We start from the raw sequence: 19285 nt of genomic DNA, 5'->3' as shown, positions 1-19285 counted from the left end.
TAGAAACAGTGAGTTAACTGCCTGTTCAGGGGCAGAACAACAGATTTGTACCTTGTCAGCTCAGGGATATGAACTTGCAACCTTTTGGTTACTAGTCCAACGCTCTAACCACTAGGCTACCCTGCCACCCCGGTGACAAGGGTTAGCTCTTATTTGAGTGATAAATCCATGTATTGGTGTGAGGCCAGTGACTTTTATACAGAGCATTTCAAATGTTGCCTGCCATTCGCGTTTTCAAAACGATAGTAGAATTCGAAGTCCCAAGACCCCCGGTCTAATCTGAGGTAAAAAGGATGTGTAATGACCCTCAATTCAATGTAGTTGAAACGTGAGGTTGTGTAATGTAGTAACACAAGGTATTAGTACAGGAAAGCACAATGTCCATCTCTTTGCCTACCCACACCAGTGATAATTCCCTGAGGTTCTCAACCTCTTAAACACACCACCACAATAAGGGAGTGGTTCAATCCTATCAGGAATCCAATCCTATATAGGTTTTTATCTTATAGGATCCTACAGGATTCAAATTCAAGAATCTCCCCAATAAACGATCATATTTTAGAACCAGTCCTATCGGATAAAATCCTCTACGAAAGGACCGACAGGATGAAATCCTATAGGGTAGGTTCCAAAATGATTTTCGATTGGATTCTAATAGTTTGTATTGGATTTGGGGGATTTTTTTGACGAGGGTAGCCTTTTCAGAAATGATGCACAGATATTTAGTGTCAAACTTGCACAACGGTTATAAATGAGGCCTCCTGGTCATTACTGCTTCAAAGCCACTGGCATACTGTTTTTCCTCATCCTCTTCTGTCTCATCACCATAGCAGTGCAACAAGCGATTAAATGAGATGAGCCAGATGAAATCACGGCCGGTAAAACGCACATTCTGAAAGACTGTTTTATTGCTCCCAACTGAATTAGTGACTGTCTTTTTAACACTGTGATTACACAAGAATTACTGCTGCTTTCAGAGGGAGATTGCAGCCCTTTGTTAGTGTGGCGTTAGCGAAGCAGCCAACCCTCGTTTCAGAGAGCAGCTGTGTGTGTGTGTGTGTGTATATGTGTGTGTGTGTGTGTGCGCGTGTGACGGGGTAAGCCATCATTCCGTAAGAAGAAAGGGGTCATATCGGTGTTGAACGACGTCGTGACTCTAGTCTGATTAATCACTAGCCCTGAGTGAATCACATTGGAGGACAAAACAATAACATTGAACAGATGAGTAAGGATTACAAAAGCATCCTGAGATGACAAACATCCCTGTTACCTATACCATCTTTACAAGGTAGTGGGCTTCCCATAAACCAGCCTGGAGGGCTCACTCTGTATGTCAGGGATAGGTATCACTCGATCAGAGTGGAATAAAACATACCCATCACTGGAAATGAACACATTTCACTGCACCTATCCGGTGTATGTGACAATAAAAACATGTATTATTATTTATTATATCAATAATTTGCCTTTACATTATTTCAAGAGCAGTTTCCTGCATTATTGTGCAGCAACAAAGATAGCGCCAACGGATAAGAGCGACATCTTACGAGTTCCAACCTGACTTAGTGACCTTTTCGTATTTATCTTTACTTTGTTTAGTAGAGAAAGTTCATACTATTATCACATATGACCGCCATGCAATTCTGGACAGATCAACAGTTGCTAATCTCAATTTCGACTATCATATCTGACTTCAACTCCGACTCAGCTGTTCCCTTGTTCATACTGGACCCCATTCCTTGGCTGCATGGGCAACCAAAACACTGCAGGCATAGACGTGGCAGACGAGCCGGCATCCTTGTGAGACTGAGACGAATAGAATATCGACCATCACTCCCCTCCGTTCTATTGGCAAATGTCCAGTCACTCGAGAATAATATGGATGAGCTTCATTCGAGAGTCTTCTATCAGAGAGATTTGAAAAGCTGCGATACTATATGCCTTGCAGAGACGTGGCTGGATGACCATGTATGAAGAACTCAGTGGTTTCTCCAGGCAGCGGCGCGATCGGACGAATGTGGCCTCAGGCAAATCCAAGGGGGGAGGGGTGTGTCTCTTCATAAACATCAACTGGTGTGCTGCTTCCAGTGAGAAGGAAATCTATAGCTTTTGCTCACCAGATATAAAAAGCTCATGGTAAGCTGCAGACTCTTATCTACCAAGATAATTCTCATCTGTAATTGTCACAGTTGTCTACATCCCTCCACAAACCAACACCACTTTGGCACTCAACGAACTGTATGGTGCTATAAACAAACATGAAACTGCTCACCCAGAGGCAGCGTTTCTGGTGGGCGGAGACTTTAAACACAGGGAGACAACAGTTCTACTTAGGGTTGCAAAATTCTGAAAACTTTCAGTAAATTCACTGTTTTCACAAAACTCTAGTTGGAGGATTGCGGATTTCCTGCTTATTCCCTCCTGATTCTGGATTTCCTGCTTATTCCCTCCTGATTCTGGATTTCCTGCTTATTCCCTCCTGATTCTGGATTTCCTGCTTATTCCCTCCTGATTCTGGATTTCCTGCTTATTCCCTCCTGATTCTGGATTTCCTGCTTATTCCCTCCTGATTCTGGATTTCCTGCTTATTCCCTCCTGATTCTGGATTTCCTGCTTATTCCCTCCTGATTCTGGATTTCCTGCTTATTCCCTCCTGATTCTGGATTTCCTGCTTATTCCCTCCTGATTCTGGATTTCCTGCTTATTCCCTCCTGATTCTGGATTTCCTGCTTATTCCCTCCTGATTCTGGATTTCCTGCTTATTCCCTCCTGATTCAGGGAAACCTCCAACTGGGATTTTAAGAAAATTTTATGAAAGTTCACAGAATTTTCCAACCCTAGTTCCACCTCACTTTTATCAACACGTCTTCTGCGACACTAGGCGTGCTAAAGCCCTAAACCACTTTTATTCTACCCACAGAAACGCATACAAGCCACTCCCTTGTCCTCACTTCAGCGAATCTGACCACAACTCTATTCTTCTGATTACTTATTATAAACAAAAGCTCAAACAGGAAGCAGCAGTGACATGCTCAATACGAAAGTGGTGTGATGAAGCAGACGCGAGGCTACAAGACTGTTTTGCTACTACAGGCTACTACTATGTTCCGGGTTTCATCTGATAGCATTGAGGAGTTTACCACACCGGTCACAGGCTTCTTCAATAAGTGCATAGATGATGTCGTCCCCACAGTGACTATATGAACGTATCAAAACCAAAAACCATGGATTAAAGGCAATATCCACGCAGGGTTAAAGGTTAGAGCTACCGCTTACAAGGAACGGGACACATGGACGCATACAAGAAAGCCCGGTACAACCTCGGATGAGACATCAAAAATGCAAAAGGACAATATAGGAGAAAGGTGGAATCCTATTACACCGACTTCGATGCTTGTCGTATCTGGCAGGGCTTACAGACGATAACGTATTACAAAGGAAACCCAGTGAGATGCAGAACGCCCAAACGAGCTAAATGCCATTTATGCACACTTTGAAGAATACAACACTATGTCTTGCGTGAAAATCCCGGTACCGGGTCAATGTGCAAGAGTATGGGGTAATTGAGGTAGATGTACATATAGTTAGGGATGAAGGGACTAGGCAACAGGATGGATAATAAACAGTAGCAGCAGCACTGTGATGAGTCAAAAGAGAGTGCAAAAAGGGTTCCAAGCTCAATTTCACTTCACACTGCCCTCTCCTACCTGGACAAGAGGGAAATGCTGTTCATAGACTACAGCTCAGTGTTCAACATCACACTCCCCTACAAGCTGATTGTTTTTTGACTCAAATTATGTCAATTAGTCTATCAGAAGCTTCTAAAGCCATGACATAATTTTCTGGAATTTCCAAGCTGTTTAAAGGCACAGTCAATTTAGTGTATGTAAACGTCTGACCCACTGGAATTGTGATACAGTGAATTATAAGTGAAATAATCTGTCTGTAAACAATTGTTGGAAAAATGACTTGTCATGCACAAAGTAGATGTCCTACCCGACTTGCCAAAACTATAGTATTTTAACAAGAAATTTGTGGAGTGGTTGAAAATCAAGTTTTAATGACTCCAACCTACTCCAATGTAAACTTCTGACTTAAACTGTAGCTCCATTCTTGTGTATATTTATTCCTCGTGCTACTACTTATTTTATTATTATATATTTTTTAAATCTGCATCATTGGTAAACAAGCATTTCAGACAGCCACTGGCAATTTTTTTATATTTTTTATTTAACCTTTATTTAAGTCAGTTAAGAACAAATTCTTATTTACAATGACAGCCTACACCGGTCAAACCCGGACAATGCTGGGCGCCGCCCTATGGGACTCCCAATCACAGCCGGTTCCGATACAGCCTGGAATCGAACCAGGGTGTCTGTAGTGACGCCCCAAGCACTGAGAAGCAGTGCCTTAGACCGCTGCGCCATTTGGGAGCCCAGAAATACATACAGTATACTATACAGTATACTGATTTGATTATTGAAACTCAGAAGTTGAGAGAGACATCAAAGTGAGGGAGCACAATTTCACACTTCCATTTTAATTCATGCTGCTTACGTATGAAGTCTCTATCAAGGCTAAGGAGCATTTCAGCAGCCACTAAGGTGTTTATTTGGCAGGCAGAGAGAACCGACTTCTCTAACATCATTACTCAGATTAGATTTTGGACAGACTTAGCACCTGAGTGCATGCTTCACTTCTCTGTAAGGGCAGCTTGATTAGCTTTAGAATGCCACTATGTGCCACCAGAGACCGAAACATGAACAGAACCGAGTCCAATCCAGCTTGAGGAGGTTTGAAAGTATGAGTGTGTGAATGAGAGAGACGCAGTACAGCCATGTACCTTATGGAGCATGGGGCATCTTAACATTGACTTTTTAGAGCTTAACTCATGAAGACAATACAGCAATACAATACAGCTATCAAAGGAGATTAATTGGGAGACAAATATGTGGTCTGGTGGCCATGCAACTAATTTCACATGCAATCTGTTTTACTCTACATGATACCAAAGTGGTATCTCTTGCTCTGCACAACACTCTCACATGGTGCATTTCATTCTGGCACAAGAAATGAAACTTCCTCCTCATTGAAAACCTGAGGATATCAATTGGAGTGTTTAATTTCCATCACGGTAGGAGACAGAGCTGAGCCAGATGGAGACGTGCTGTACAGTTGGCCAACAGACAGAGAGAGAGGACCATGCATGCTGCTGTAGCCTGTCTGTCTCTCTGTCTGTCTCTCGGTCTGTCTGGAGGCAGCAACTGCAAGCCTGACCTTTGTGCTTCCCCTTCCTCTCCTTCTTGCCGCTGCCTGTCTGCGGGGTGGAGCTGGTCGATGCCTTGCCCTTTTTGGCTGAGCGAGGAGCCTGGTTGTCCGCTACCACCTTCACCTCCTCATGTTCAGCTTCTTGCACTACGTACGGCACGGCAGGAGCCAGTGGACAGAGGGAGTTAGCAGGCAGGTGGGGGGAAATGATGAAGATAAAAATGAAGTAAGAGACTAAACAGAAGGGTACTGTCAGTTAAGGTTAGCCTATAGGGAAAGAGAAAGAACAGGTGAAGACAGAGTTAGCAGAGGACACTTTGCAAGGTTATAGGAAGCAGACACACAGCAGAGGCGTTTCTCTTGCCTGGGAAACACTGTTTATTGCCTCATGTCAAACAGGTCATGAATGTGCTAGCTCTGTGAAAATTGCAAATGCACAGCACACGCTCCTCCCAGAAACAACATGTTCCAGGATTAGATAATAACAAATGCATACTGTAGCTACAGTCCCTTGAAATTGGCACTTTGATTTTAACATGTTTATCTTAATCTTATCAACTGCTTGGTTGCCTTAGTATTTCCCCTACAGCCTCCTCTGAATATCCAGTGGTATGTGTCTATTCTCGTAAAAATTCAGAGCCCAGATCCGTCACCGGGGAGACATTCACAGTCTCATTGTGGGAACCCATTTCTCTTCTAATTATTCCAAACAGCTTCAAGGGGAATAATAGAGCAAATGCTTCAACATCTCCGAGCAGAGAGATGGAGAGACCTGTATTCATGACCTGAGGTTACTGTTAGCATATATGGAAACTAACAACTGGTAGGCCTACATACTCTGTTTCAGATAAGCATGAGTCTGAAGTCAGTTTCTGAACTAGGTTCAAATATTCTGTTAACAATGTCACCCTATATTTGGGGCGGTCAATAATTTTCAAATATTTTCCAGGTTTTTCTGCTTTATGATTTATCTACTGGATGCTAATTTGATTTATAGCAGAAGAATAAGTATGTGAACCCTTCGGAATTACTTAGATTTCTGCATAAATTGGTCCTAAAATTGTATCTGTTCTTCATCTAAGTCACAACAATAGACAAACACAGTCTGCTTAAACTAATAACACACAAACAATTTTACGTTTTAATGTCTTTATTGAACACACCGTGTAAACATTCACAGCGCAGGGTAATATTCCGTAATATTCTTGGGATGTCTGGTGTGAACCGCTCGAGGTCATGCCACAGCATCTCAATCGGGTTGAGATCAGGACTCTGACTGGGCCACTCCAGAAGGAGTATTTTATTCTGTTGAAGCCAATCTGTTGTTGATTTACTTCTGTGCTTTTGGTCGTTGTCCTGTTGCATCATCCAACTTCTGTTGAGCTTCAGTTGGCGGACAGATAGCCTTACATTTTCCTTCAAAATGTCTTGATAAACTCATTTTTCCGTAAATGATAGCAAGCTGTCCAGGACCTGACGCAGCAAAGCACAAACCATGATGCTCCCGCCACCATACTTTACAGTTGAGATATGAAGTTTTGATGTTGGTGTGCTGTGCCTTTTTTTTCTCCACCAATAGTGTTGTGTGTTCCTTCCAAACAACTCAACTGTAGTTTCATCTGTCCACAGAATATGTTGCCAGTAGCACTGTGGAACATCCAGTTGCTCTTTTGCGAACCTCAGACGTGCAGTAATGTTTTTTTGGGCAGCAGTGGCTTGTGGTGGTTCATTTCTTTACTATCAAATGAGGAGAGACAAACTTATCACACAAGTCAGAGTTGTACTTAAACCATATGATTTTTCAATGAATCCAGATAGGGTACGTAAATAAAAGCTGGAATATGAAACAGCATTTCCACTTAATACTGAACTTAACCTTTCATGGATATTATCTGAAGGATATACTGTAGATGTGGAAATGCATACAGTTTAAGGTTAATCAGATGGAAATACGAAAGGTACAAGGAACACGTAATCCCTCTTAGTGAGTGTTGAATTGATTCTTAAAATAGAGCCAAGAAAATGTGAGTTCTAAAGAGAGAAAAACAGTGGTTAATCTAAAGATGGTGAAAAATAAGGACAGGAGAGAGAGGGATTCTATTTTTATCAAGACCAAACAGTGTGTATACTTCCTTCACTAACAGTGTAGAGCCATCTGTGTGTTGTTAAGCATAAGGTATGAATCAAGGGACTCTCTCTATATGTTTGCTGCTGTACTGAATGAGCTCAAAGGCATCTTTTTGACATCTTTGGAAGGATGTGGGCTGAGATTGCAACGGGAAATATTCGGAGAAGTTCAAAGCTTTCGTGTCTTCTGGGGCTGTTTGACTAGTGTCGGAGGGGAATATTTTCATTAGGATGTACACTCACTGAAGGAAGATGAAACATATACTTTGTATTGACGTCAGTCTACTCATATGCACTGAGCTGTTCCTGGAGCTTTCATAATCAGTCATCTCAAAATGTTTTGGCACGCATTATGAAGGTGATGAAAAAAATACTATAAAATAAATACTGAGCTTTAATAATAAATTATATTATTTTATAATAATACAATTGCTCAGAGAAAATTGTTTTGTTTAACAAGTGATTAAAGAAAATCTCAAAAAGATAGGTGTCGGAATCCTTGGCACCACCTGTTTTCAATACTTTGTGAGGATAATGGCACTTCGCTTTCTTCTTTAATGTTTTATGAGATTGGACAACACATTGGGAGGGATCTTAGACCATTCCTCCATACAGAATGTTTTCAGATCATTGATATCCTTCGTCTGCCCTTATGGACTGCCCTCTTCAATATAAACCACAGGTTTTCAATGGGGTTCAAGTCACAGCCCCATAAAATCAAAGATCCACTACCATATTTTACAATAAGTATGAGGTTATTTTCCGCATACCTCTAGTGTGTGTGGCCGAAGAGCTCCATCTTCGTCTCATCTGACCATAGCACCTGATTCCAATCCAAGTGTCAATGCCTTTAGCAAACTCCAGGCATTTGCATTTGTTGGTTGCTCTCAATAAAGCCATTTTTATGGCAACCTTTCCAAATGGCCTAGTGGCATGGAGGTGGCATCTAATTGTAGATTTGGAGACCCCAATATGCGACCAAGTTCTGTATTTGTCCAACTGTGACCCTTGAACTTTTCTGCCTCCTGAACCATCTTCCTCACTGTGCGTGGGGACAAGCTACACATTTCCTCTACCAGGCAAGTTTACCACGGGTTCAATGGTTTTAAAGTTCTTCGTTGTTGCCCTAATAGTGATTAGTGGTATATTTGCTTTTTCAGTCATTTTTTGGACCCCATTGCCTGATTTATGTTGTGTTGGGCATTGTGTTCCTCTCCAGCAGCCAGCCATCCAGGGCGTGCTGTTTAGATGCATGGTCTGGAGCCCAGACTCAGTCACTGAGTTAGGGATTAAGACTACAGCTAAAGTCCGTCTGTGGAGATCAGTGGCCCAATCTCCACAGCACTAACACCATCTCTGCTCTATCTGGAAGGACTACTGCAGAGCTCTGACCACTAGAGTTTTATAGTTGAAAGGCATGTACTGGTAAATCCTGGAGTCTCTCTCACACAAAGACAAAGTTATTTCATGAATAAAGTATTACATGTTTCTTTTGCCAACCTTGACATGGTATTGATAGATATCTAAGTATTTACATATGCAGAGCAGAAAGTAACACTAAAAAAGTCACTACAGTAGAAAAGTTTTCCTTTGGCCCAGGAGCTAAGAATCCATAGACGAACTTGATCAAACAGTGAGCAGCGCATCAGGACAATAACATGGATACAGTAATTCAATCAGCCATATTTCACAAGCACTCTATGTGAGTAACCTGGATCAATACCACCCGGTCATGGCTGTGAATAGCCCTTGAAAGGGCCCCATGCCGGAGCGTTACTGGACATCTCTGTAATTGCCCGGCACCACTAGAGCAGCTTCCTCAGAGATGAGAGGAAGCGGGTTCCTATGGTAAACAGATGTTGATAGGGTCCTGGGCTGTTACCAAAATGGCACTCTATTCCCTATATAGTGCACACATTTTTGGAAAAAGCATATATAGTAGTAGTAGTAGTAGTAGTAGTATACAAAACATAGCCAAAAGTAGTGCACTATATATAGGGAATAGGGTGCCATTCGAGACACAGCCCTGGTAATAGGTTCCTGGTGGTGAAAGGATCCTGGCTGGCTCTCTTACCGTGGTAGATGGTGCTCCTGTTGCTGCTGAGGTAAGACTCTACCAGGGGAGCCTGCTCCTCACACTGCTTGGTCCTGCGGGCGCGAGACCGCCCGTCCACGCTGGACTGCACCATCAGAGGCTCCTGTCTCTTCTTCTTCTGCTTCTGCTCTAGGAGAGCTCGCTGAAACACACACACACACACACACACACACACACACACACACATCTCAATGGTGTTCAATTCTTCTGGTATTATTGACACATGCACACGCTCACTTAAATATCTTCTAATAATGTATCATATATAATACATTAACATGGATAGACATTTTCTAACACTAATGGTTTACCTTCTCACACACACTCTTTTACAACTAACCTTGTGGGGACACAAAATTCTGTCCCATTCAAAATACATTTTTCCCTAACCCTAACATTAACCCCAAAACCTTAACCTACTCCTAACCCTAACATTAACCCCAAAACCTAAACCTACTCCTAACCCTAACATTAACCCCAAAACCTACTCCTAACCCTAATTCTAACCTTAACACTAAATCCCCTAGAAATTGAATTTGACCTTGTGGGGAATAACAAATTTGTACCCAGATGGTGAAATTGTTGTTTGTTTACTATTCTTGTGGGGACTTCTGGTCCTGAAACACACACACACACACACACACACACACACACACACACACACACACACACACACACACACAGTGCTTCGTCACTGTAACAAGACACAAGACTGTGTCCTTGAGAGAAGAAATGTGTCTGTGCGCTCTGGCCCTCCAATCACCTGAGCTACAGTAGATTAAAGATTGATTACTGGACAAACATGTGCATCTGCCCAGCTTGCAATCATGCCACAGTCCAGCATAAATTACATTTCTGCTTGTCTTCATACGATGAGCTACAGAACACCCTATCAAGGACAAGATCATTGGGACATGAGTTTGACCTCTGCCTGACTGTGTCTGCTACATTTCGTTCACCTGTAGGTGGGAGATTGCCTTCATTTTTATTTTATTTTTTTACCATTTCCTGAAGAGGAACCAGACTAGTTGACAGACGTGTCTTATAACAGTTGTATTTAAACGTTTAAATGCTTTGCAAGAAGAAATGATTTCCCTAATAATCTTGTTTACCTGATGGGATTTTGATAAACGCACATCACCACCAATCAAAATAAACGTTCTACCACAGTGACCATGTATATCATTTAAAATTCCTTATATTAAGCAAATCAGATGGCATGATTTTCTTGTATTTTGAATTTACACTCCAAAACTCAGACATAATTTACAAACAAAATATTTGTGTTTAGTGAGTCCACCAGATCAGAGACAGTAGGGATGACCAGGGATGTTCTCTTGAAGTGCGTCAATTGGACCATTTTCCTGTCCTGGTAAACATTCAAAATGTAACGAGTACTTTTGCATGTCAGGGAAAATGTATGGAGTAAAAAGTACATTATTTTCTTTAGGAATGTAGTGGAGTAAAAGTTGTCAAAAATATAAACAGTAAAGTACAAATACCAACAAAAAAAACGTATGTAGTACTTTAAAGTATTTTTACTTAAGTACTTTACACCACTGGTGGATATCAAGATTTTAATTTGGTAAAATCGCACAGTGTGACATGTAATAATCATCAAATACTGACTCCTATGTCCAGTGTGGGAAGGCCTTTAATTCACACGACTGACCAAAGATAAGCCTGAACCATCAGCTGCAGAAGTGACCAGTATATGAACTCTCTAACATGATTCACACACTGGCACACACAAACCAAAAATTCATATAACCTCTTCTTTTCTCACACAAATCCTTTATCCTTATCCGGTAGCTCAGTAGAATCTGTCTTTGCACAAATTCATTATCCTACTTTCACACTAAATAATTACTTTCCTTTTCCCACATGAGACAATTTAATTTATGTCATAATCCTAATCCTAACAAACTTTTTAACATCCTATAAAAGCCAGCTCTCCTGAGTTCACAGAGTGTTAGAGCTCCACACCCTCAGAGTTCAAAAACAGAGAAAGCAAGAAGAGTTGCTTCAAACCTCTGCATAGCACAGTCTCAGAAGCACCTCAGAAGCACCAAAATAGAATGTCTTCTGCTTCTGTAATTAATGTTTCAGGACCACTGCCCCAATCTGTTTCTCCTCAGCTCTATCCCCCCTCTCTGGCAATGTGGAAATCTACATTAAGTATTACTACAGCTTGGGTATCCCTTCCATCCTGCTGCAGTCAGCAGTCATCTGAGATTATGTAAGTTTACAAACAAAGGGAGATCCCAAGGCTGGAAGCTCATCAAATATTGAGAGAATCCCAGATGAAGCAGGAACACCACTAGACTGTACTCTGCTGTATTATTCTCTGCTGTACCAGTACAGAGTGCCCTTAATCTAAACCCATGTCTGTGTCCCAGTTCTCCACCCCTTTGCCTAAGCGGGCACTTGCACACTTTCTGTAATGAATCGAAAAGTATTTGATTGGTGTATCGTTGGCTAGAGGGAGTTTCCAAGATAGGAAGTGTGCAAGTGCACACTTTGGGAAAAGGGTGGAAAATTGGGATTGTGTCATTTAGCCCACCACTTCAGCCATGACCAGAACACAACGTCTCAGCAATCTCTAGCAGTGAGTGTGGAGGAGGAGGAAGCCTGAACTAAGTTAACCAGGAGGAACCATGGGAGGAGCTGTCCAAAACACCACCAGTCACTGTACAGTGAAATAACCAACTAATAAGTTATCTCCTCTTCCTACTCTGCCTCCTCTCTCTCCACTAACAAGATGTTGTCCTTCTCTCATGCACAATGCCTGACAGTACATGTACAGCCAGGAGGTTACCAAGAAATTCACAATTTGAAAAGCATGTGAGGTGAATAACCAACATGTGCCACCTTTTGGACCTAAAACAAAATCGCTACAGCATCAGGACTGGTTATGCAACTTGCTACAGTAACTCCTGACATTTCGATGAACAGACTTTACAGGATTGAAGCTGGATGTGGATGCTGCTTAAGGAATACTGTTGCTTGGGTACCTGTCTCGGTAATGCAGTATGAATATCCATGCCCAATTTGATATTCAAACAATATTCAAACAATGGTTTGTTCAGCAGGGACACCACACTATGTGAAGAAAAACAGAGAAAGGGTCTATCTTTCTTTTGCACAGAATATCTGTACAATTTATTTTGTATGTTCTTTTTCTTTTGTGGAAAAGCAGTACATTTAATATTATGTTCTTTAACAAACAATTCCTTTAAAACAGATCTACTCTGAGAATAAAATGCAAAAGTGTTACGGTTACAGTAGATGGAAGGTTGGTTTGAGCTTTCCTTCAGTCTTCAGTGTTTGCCGAATTGATGCAATCACAGGCTCCTTAAGTACTATGGCAAGAACACACGATGGAGATCATACTGTACATGTCATGCTGAACAACCTTACAATGCATTTCCACATACCTCATTGGGGGTGATGAAATAACAGAGCCCCATTCATTTTCAATGGAGGGAAGTGAACGAGGGGAACGTTGGGCAATACGAGCATGGGCGAGGGAGCATGAACAGGGCGGGACCAAAGTTGGGGCAAGCTGAACTTTATGATAATACTTGGCGATATCGCAACGTTATGGACATATCAAAGCTCACTATAGCTTCCAGTCCCTACTGGATTGGCTGTTGATAACTAGCACTACCTAGCCTGCTTGCTAGCACCCACATGAGGGAGAAGCTAGAGTGGATAAACAAATTATTGTGTTATGTGGAAATCCCCTCTTAGCCTTAGATCCTTCTGTCTTCATATGCAAAGCAGCTGAGCAATAATGGTAATTCTGTCCTCAGCTACTGAGTGACCAAGCCATGGGAGTTTCATGGATAATAGACTCACAGTAATGACAACCACATAACCAAAACCTCAAACTCAAGGCTCAAACCAATGCAACCAAAATCTATTTGACCAGTATGTCCCATTACTGTAACATGACAAATGGTTTTGCACGAGGAACCTGGTCAATTCTGCAGAAAATCTACAGAGATAGACAGACAAACAGAACAGTCTACAGCACACCAGACCCCTGGTCCAGACTATAATACTGTCTCCTCTCCTCTGTCACTAAAATCACACTGTGTGAACCCAACAGGAACTCCCTGAGTGAATACCAGCAGGCCACTGCAGCACTACAGTGATCAGGATGGTTCTTACGAAGCTACAAATACCTGGCCGGTCTTCAGTCAGCTGTTCATTTCACCCCAAACAATATAACCATTTTTTTAACGGTTTTAAAAGGTTATTTTATTTAATTTATAATTTTATTTTCATGATGGTCTTCATCCATAACTGCACGGTTTTACAGTAGTTATGCCAGCCCTAAGCACAATACAAATCAAATCAAACTTTGTCACATGCGCCGAATACAACAAGTGTAGACCTTACCGTGAAATGCTTACTTACAAGCCCTTAATCAACAGTGCAATACAAGAACAGTTAAGAAAAGATTTACCAAATAGACTAAAATAAAAAGTAATAATAAAAAAGTAACACAATAAGAATAACGAGGCTATATACCGGGGGCACTGGTACCGAGTCAGTGTGCAGGGCTCGTTATTCTTAGGGCTTAGGGTGTAGTAGGATTCAATCTTAATCCCGTATTGATGCTTTTGCTTGTTTGATTGTTCATCTGAGGGAATAGCAGAATTTCTCATAAGCGTCCGGATTAGTCTCCCGCTCTTTGAAAGTGGAAGCTCTAGCCTTTCGCTTGAAACGGATGTTGCCTGTAATCCATGGCTTCTGGTTGGGATATGTACGTACAGTCACTGTGGGTACGATGTCGTCGATGCACATATTGATGAAGCTGATGACTGGAGGTGGTGTACTCCTCAATGCCATTAGATGAATCCCAGAACATATTCCAGTCTGTGCTGGCAAAACAGCCTGTAGTGTAGCATCCGCGTAATCTGACCACTACCGTATTGAGCGAGTCACCGGTTCTTCCTGCTTTAGTTTATGCTTGTAAGCAGGAATCAGGAGGATAGAATTATGGTCAGATTTGCCAAATGGAGGGCGGGGGAGAGCTTTGTATGCATCCCTGTGTGTGGAGTAAAGGTGGTCTAGGATTTTGTTTTTCTCTGGTTGCACATGTGAAATCCTGGTAAAAAAAAATAATTGAAACTGATTTAAGTATGCCTGCATTAAAGTACCCCGCCACTAAGAGCGCCACTTCTGGGTGAGCATTTTCTTCTTTGCTTATTTATGCCCTTATAGAGTTTGTTGAGAGTGGTCTTAGTGCCAGCTTCGATCTGTGGTTGTTAATAGACAGCTAGGAATAATATAAATGAGAACTCTCTTGGTAGATAGTGGGATCTACAGCTTATCATAAGGTAATCTACCTCAGGCGAGCAATACCTTGAGACTTCTTTAATATTAGACATCGAGCACCAGCTTTTATTCACCAATAAACACACCCGGATGGCAGTGGGAGTTTACTCGCTCGCCTACGGATCTTCAGAAGGATGCCGACCTGCGGCCCCATTTCCTCCATCTTTTCTTCACACAAAAGGCGGGGATCTGGGCCTGTTCCAGTGAAAGCAAGATATCCTTCTCGTCGGACTCGTTAAAGGAAAACGTTTTTTCCAGTCCGCGGTGAGTAATCGCTGTTCTGATGTCCAGAAGTTATTTTCGGTCATAAGAGACGGTAGCAGCAACATTATGTACACAATAAATTACAAAATAATTGGCACAAAACGCAAAAAACTAACAAAACAGCACAATTGGTTGGGAGAATGTAAAACGTCAGCCATGTTCTTTGATGCCATCTTCACTCTATATGGTCTATAAGTGATGCGTAGTTTCCAGGAAGTTTTGAAAAAACTTTTTGAATGGTGTTCAAATGTGTAAAAATGTAGCACAAAAACATCATAAATGACATCTTGCAGAAGTAAATTAATCCACAAACAGAAATATAATTTGATATATGTATTGATATGTTGTTGTTCTGGCTCTGTACTCCAGCACAATGACTATGAGGTTAAAGTGCAGACTGTCTGTCATGTACTGTCATGTTGTGTCTTGTCTCTGTCCTTTCCCTTCACCCTGTCTCCCTCTGCTGGTCGTTGTTAGGTTACCTTTTCTCCCCCGCTTTCCCCCAGCTGTTCCTTGTCTCCTCTAACTACCCATTCACCCCGTTTCCCACCTGTTCCCTTTTTCCCTCTGATTAGGTCCCTATATCTCTCTCTGTTTCTGTTCCTGTCCTTGTCGGATTCTTGTTTGTTGTGTTTCATGCCTGAGCCAGACTATCGTCATGTTTGCTGTAACCTTGTCCTGTCCTGTCGGAATCTGGCGGTCTATCTGAGCCTACCTATGTTTGGTTATTAAAGAAGCTCTGTTTAAGTTAGTTCGCTTTTGGGTCCTCATTCACTCACCATAACAGAAGAATCCGACCCCAGCCCAACACTTACGCCAGGAGCACTGCTCGTGTCGCCTACGTCATATCTCTCCTTATTGGACGGGCTCGTGAGTGGGGCACGGCAATCTGGGAGGCAAGGGCTGAGTGTACTAACCAGTATCAAGACTTTAAGGAGGAGATGATACGGGTTTTTGATCGATCTGTTTTTGGGGAGGAGGCTTCCAGGGCCCTGTCTTCCCTATGTCAAGGCAATCGATCCATAACAGACTACTCTATTGAGTTTCGCACTCTTGCTGTCTCCAGTGGCTGGAACGAGCCGGCCTTGCTCGCTCGTCTTCTGGAGGGTTTCCGCGCAGAGGTAAAGGATGAGATTCTCTCCCGGGAGGTTCCTTCCAGCGTGGATTCCTTGATTGAACTCGCTATTCGCATTGAGCGACGGGTTGATCTTCGTCACCGAGCTCGTGGAAAGGAGTTCGCGCTCTCCGTCGCCTCCCTCTCCGCATCACTACCATCTTCCTCTGCCGGCTCGGGTGCTGAGCCCATGCAGCTGGGAGGTATCCGCATCTCGACTAAGGAGAGGGAACGGAGAATCACCAACCGCCTCTGTCTCTATTGCGGTTCCGCTGGTCATTTTGTCACTTCATGTCCAGTAAAAGGCCAGAGCTCGTCAGTAAGCGGAGGGCTACTGGTGAGCGCTACTACTCCTGTCTCTCCTTCAAGATCCTGCACTACCTTGTCGGTCCATCTACGCTGGACCGGTTCGTCAGCTTCCTGCAGTGCCTTAATAGACTCTGGGGCGGAGGGCTGTTTTATGGACGAGACCTGGGCTCGGGAACATGACATTCCTCTCAGACAGTTAAAGGAGCCCACGGCCTTGTTCGCCCTGGATGGTAGTCCTCTCCCCAGGATTCAGCGTGAGACGCTACCTTTAACCCTCACTGTTTCTGGTAATCATAGTGAAACCATTTCTTTTTTGATTTTTCGTTCACCTTTTACACCTTTTGTTTTGGGCCATCCCTGGCTAGTTTGTCATAATCCTTCCATTAATTGGTCTAGTAATTCTATCCTCTCCTGGAACGTCTCTTGTCATGTGAAATGTTTAATGTCTGCTATCCCTCCTGTTTCCTCTGTCTCTTCTTCACAGGAGGAGCCTGGTGATTTGACAGGGGTGCCGGAGGAATATCACGATCTGCGCACGGTGTTCAGTCGGTCCAGGGCCACCTCTCTTCCTCCACACCGGTCGTATGATTGTAGTATTGATCTCCTTCCGGGAACCACCCCCCCCCCGGGGTAGACTATACTCTCTGTCGGCTCCCGAACGTAAGGCTCTCGAAGATTATTTGTCTGTAGCTCTTGACGCCGGTACCATAGTCCCCTCCTCCTCTCCCGCCGGAGCGGGGTTTTTTTTTGTCAAGAAGAAGGACGGGTCTCTGCGCCCCTGCATAGATTATCGAGGGCTGAATGACATAACAGTGAAGAATCGTTATCCGCTTCCTCTTATGTCTTCAGCCTTCGAGATCCTGCAGGGAGCCAGGTTTTTCACTAAGTTGGACCTTCGTAACGCTTACCATCTCGTGCGCATCAGGGAGGGGGACGAGTGGAAGACGGCGTTTAACACTCCGTTAGGGCACTTTGAATACCGGGTTCTTCCTTTCGGCCTCGCTAACGCTCCAGCTGTCTTTCAGGCATTAGTCAATGATGTCCTGAGAGACATGCTGAACATCTTTGTTTTCGTTTACCTTGACGATATCCTGATTTTTTCACCGTCACTCCAGATTCATGTTCAGCACGTTCGACGTGTCCTCCAGCGCCTTTTAGAGAATTGTCTTTTTGTGAAGGCTGAGAAGTGCACTTTTCATGCCTCCTCCGTCACATTTCTCGGTTCTGTTATTTCCGCTGAAGGCATTAAGATGGATCCCGCTAAGGTCCAAGCTGTCATTGATTGGCCCGTCCCTAAGTCACGCGTCGAGCTGCAGCGCTTTCTCGGCTTCGCGAACTTCTATCGTCGTTTCATCCGTAATTTCGGTCAGGTGGCAGCTCCTCTCACAGCCCTTACTTCTGTCAAGACGTGCTTTAAGTGGTCTGTTTCCGCCCAGGGAGCTTTTGATCTCCTCAAGAATCGTTTTACATCCGCTCCTATCCTTGTTACACCTGACGTCTCTAGACAGTTCGTTGTCGAGGTTGACGCGTCAGAGGTGGGCGTGGGAGCCATCCTTTCTCAGCGCTCCCTCTCTGACGACAAGGTCCACCCATGCGCGTATTTTTCTCATCGCCTGTCGCCGTCGGAACGTAACTATGATGTGGGTAACCGCGAACTGCTCGCCATCCGGTTAGCCCTAGGCGAATGGCGACAGTGGTTGGAGGGGGCGACCGTTCCTTTTGTCGTTTGGACTGACCATAGGAACCTTGAGTACATCCGTTCTGCCAAACGACTTAATGCGCGTCAGGCGCGTTGGGCGCTGTTTTTCGCTCGTTTCGAGTTCGTGATTTCTTATCGTCCGGGCTCTAAGAACACCAAGCCTGATGCTTTGTCTCGTCTCTTCAGTTCTTCAGTAGCCTCCACTGACCCCGAGGGGATTCTCCCTGAGGGGCGTGTTGTCGGGTTGACTGTCTGGGGAATTGAGAGGCAGGTAAAACAAGCGCTCACTCACACTCCGTCGCCGCGCGCTTGTCCTAGGAACCTTCTTTTCGTTCCCGTTCCTACTCGTCTGGCCGTTCTTCAGTGGGCTCACTCTGCCAAGTTAGCCGGCCACCCTGGCGTTCGGGGTACGCTTGCTTCCATTCGCCAGCGTTTTTGGTGGCCCACCCGGGAGCATGACACGCGTCGTTTCGTGGCTGCTTGTTCGGTCTGCGCGCAGACTAAGTCCGGTAACTCTCCTCCTGCCGGCCGTCTCAGGCCGCTTCCTATTCCCTCTCGACCGTGGTCTCACATCGCCTTAGATTTTGTCACCGGACTGCCTTCGTCAGCGGGGAAGACTGTTATTCTTACGGTTGTCGATAGGTTCTCTAAGGCGGCTCATTTCATTCCCCTTGCTAAGCTTCCTTCTGCTAAAGAGACGGCACAAATCATCATCGAGAATGTTTTCAGAATTCATGGCCTTCCGTCAGACGTCGTTTCGGACAGAGGTCCGCAATTCACGTCTCAATTTTGGAGGGAGTTTTGCCGTTTGATTGGGGCTTCCGTCAGTCTCTCTTCCGGCTTTCACCCCCAGTCTAACGGTCAAGCAGAACGGGCCAATCAGACTATTGGTCGCATCTTACGCAGTCTTTCTTTTCGTAACCCTGCGTCTTGGTCAGAACAGCTCCCCTGGGCAGAATACGCCCACAACTCGCTTCCTTCGTCTGCGACCGGGCTATCTCCTTTTCAGAGTAGCCTCGGGTACCAGCCTCCACTGTTCTCATCTCAGTTCGCCGAGTCC

The 19285-nt window shown here is 43.8% G+C and overlaps 1 protein-coding gene across 1 annotated transcript in view; it reads right to left on the bottom strand.

Moving 5' to 3' along the window:
• Positions 1-19285, bottom strand: part of LOC139384756 (tubby protein-like) — a 57927-nt gene that overhangs the window by 13104 nt on the left and 25538 nt on the right. Inside the window, exons 3-4 of the mRNA XM_071129629.1 lie at positions 9470-9632; positions 5278-5415 (exon numbers count right to left, since the gene is read on the bottom strand). Coding sequence (XP_070985730.1) covers positions 5278-5415; positions 9470-9632 — 301 coding nt within the window. The remainder of the gene's footprint in view (positions 1-5277; positions 5416-9469; positions 9633-19285) is intronic.

This window comes from Oncorhynchus clarkii, chromosome 26 (assembly GCF_045791955.1).
Source record: "Oncorhynchus clarkii lewisi isolate Uvic-CL-2024 chromosome 26, UVic_Ocla_1.0, whole genome shotgun sequence".
In the NCBI taxonomy this organism is placed as follows: Eukaryota; Metazoa; Chordata; class Actinopteri; order Salmoniformes; family Salmonidae; genus Oncorhynchus; species Oncorhynchus clarkii.
Note: the sequence above shows the minus strand (reverse complement) of the source record. Positions and strands in the feature narration are given on the sequence as shown.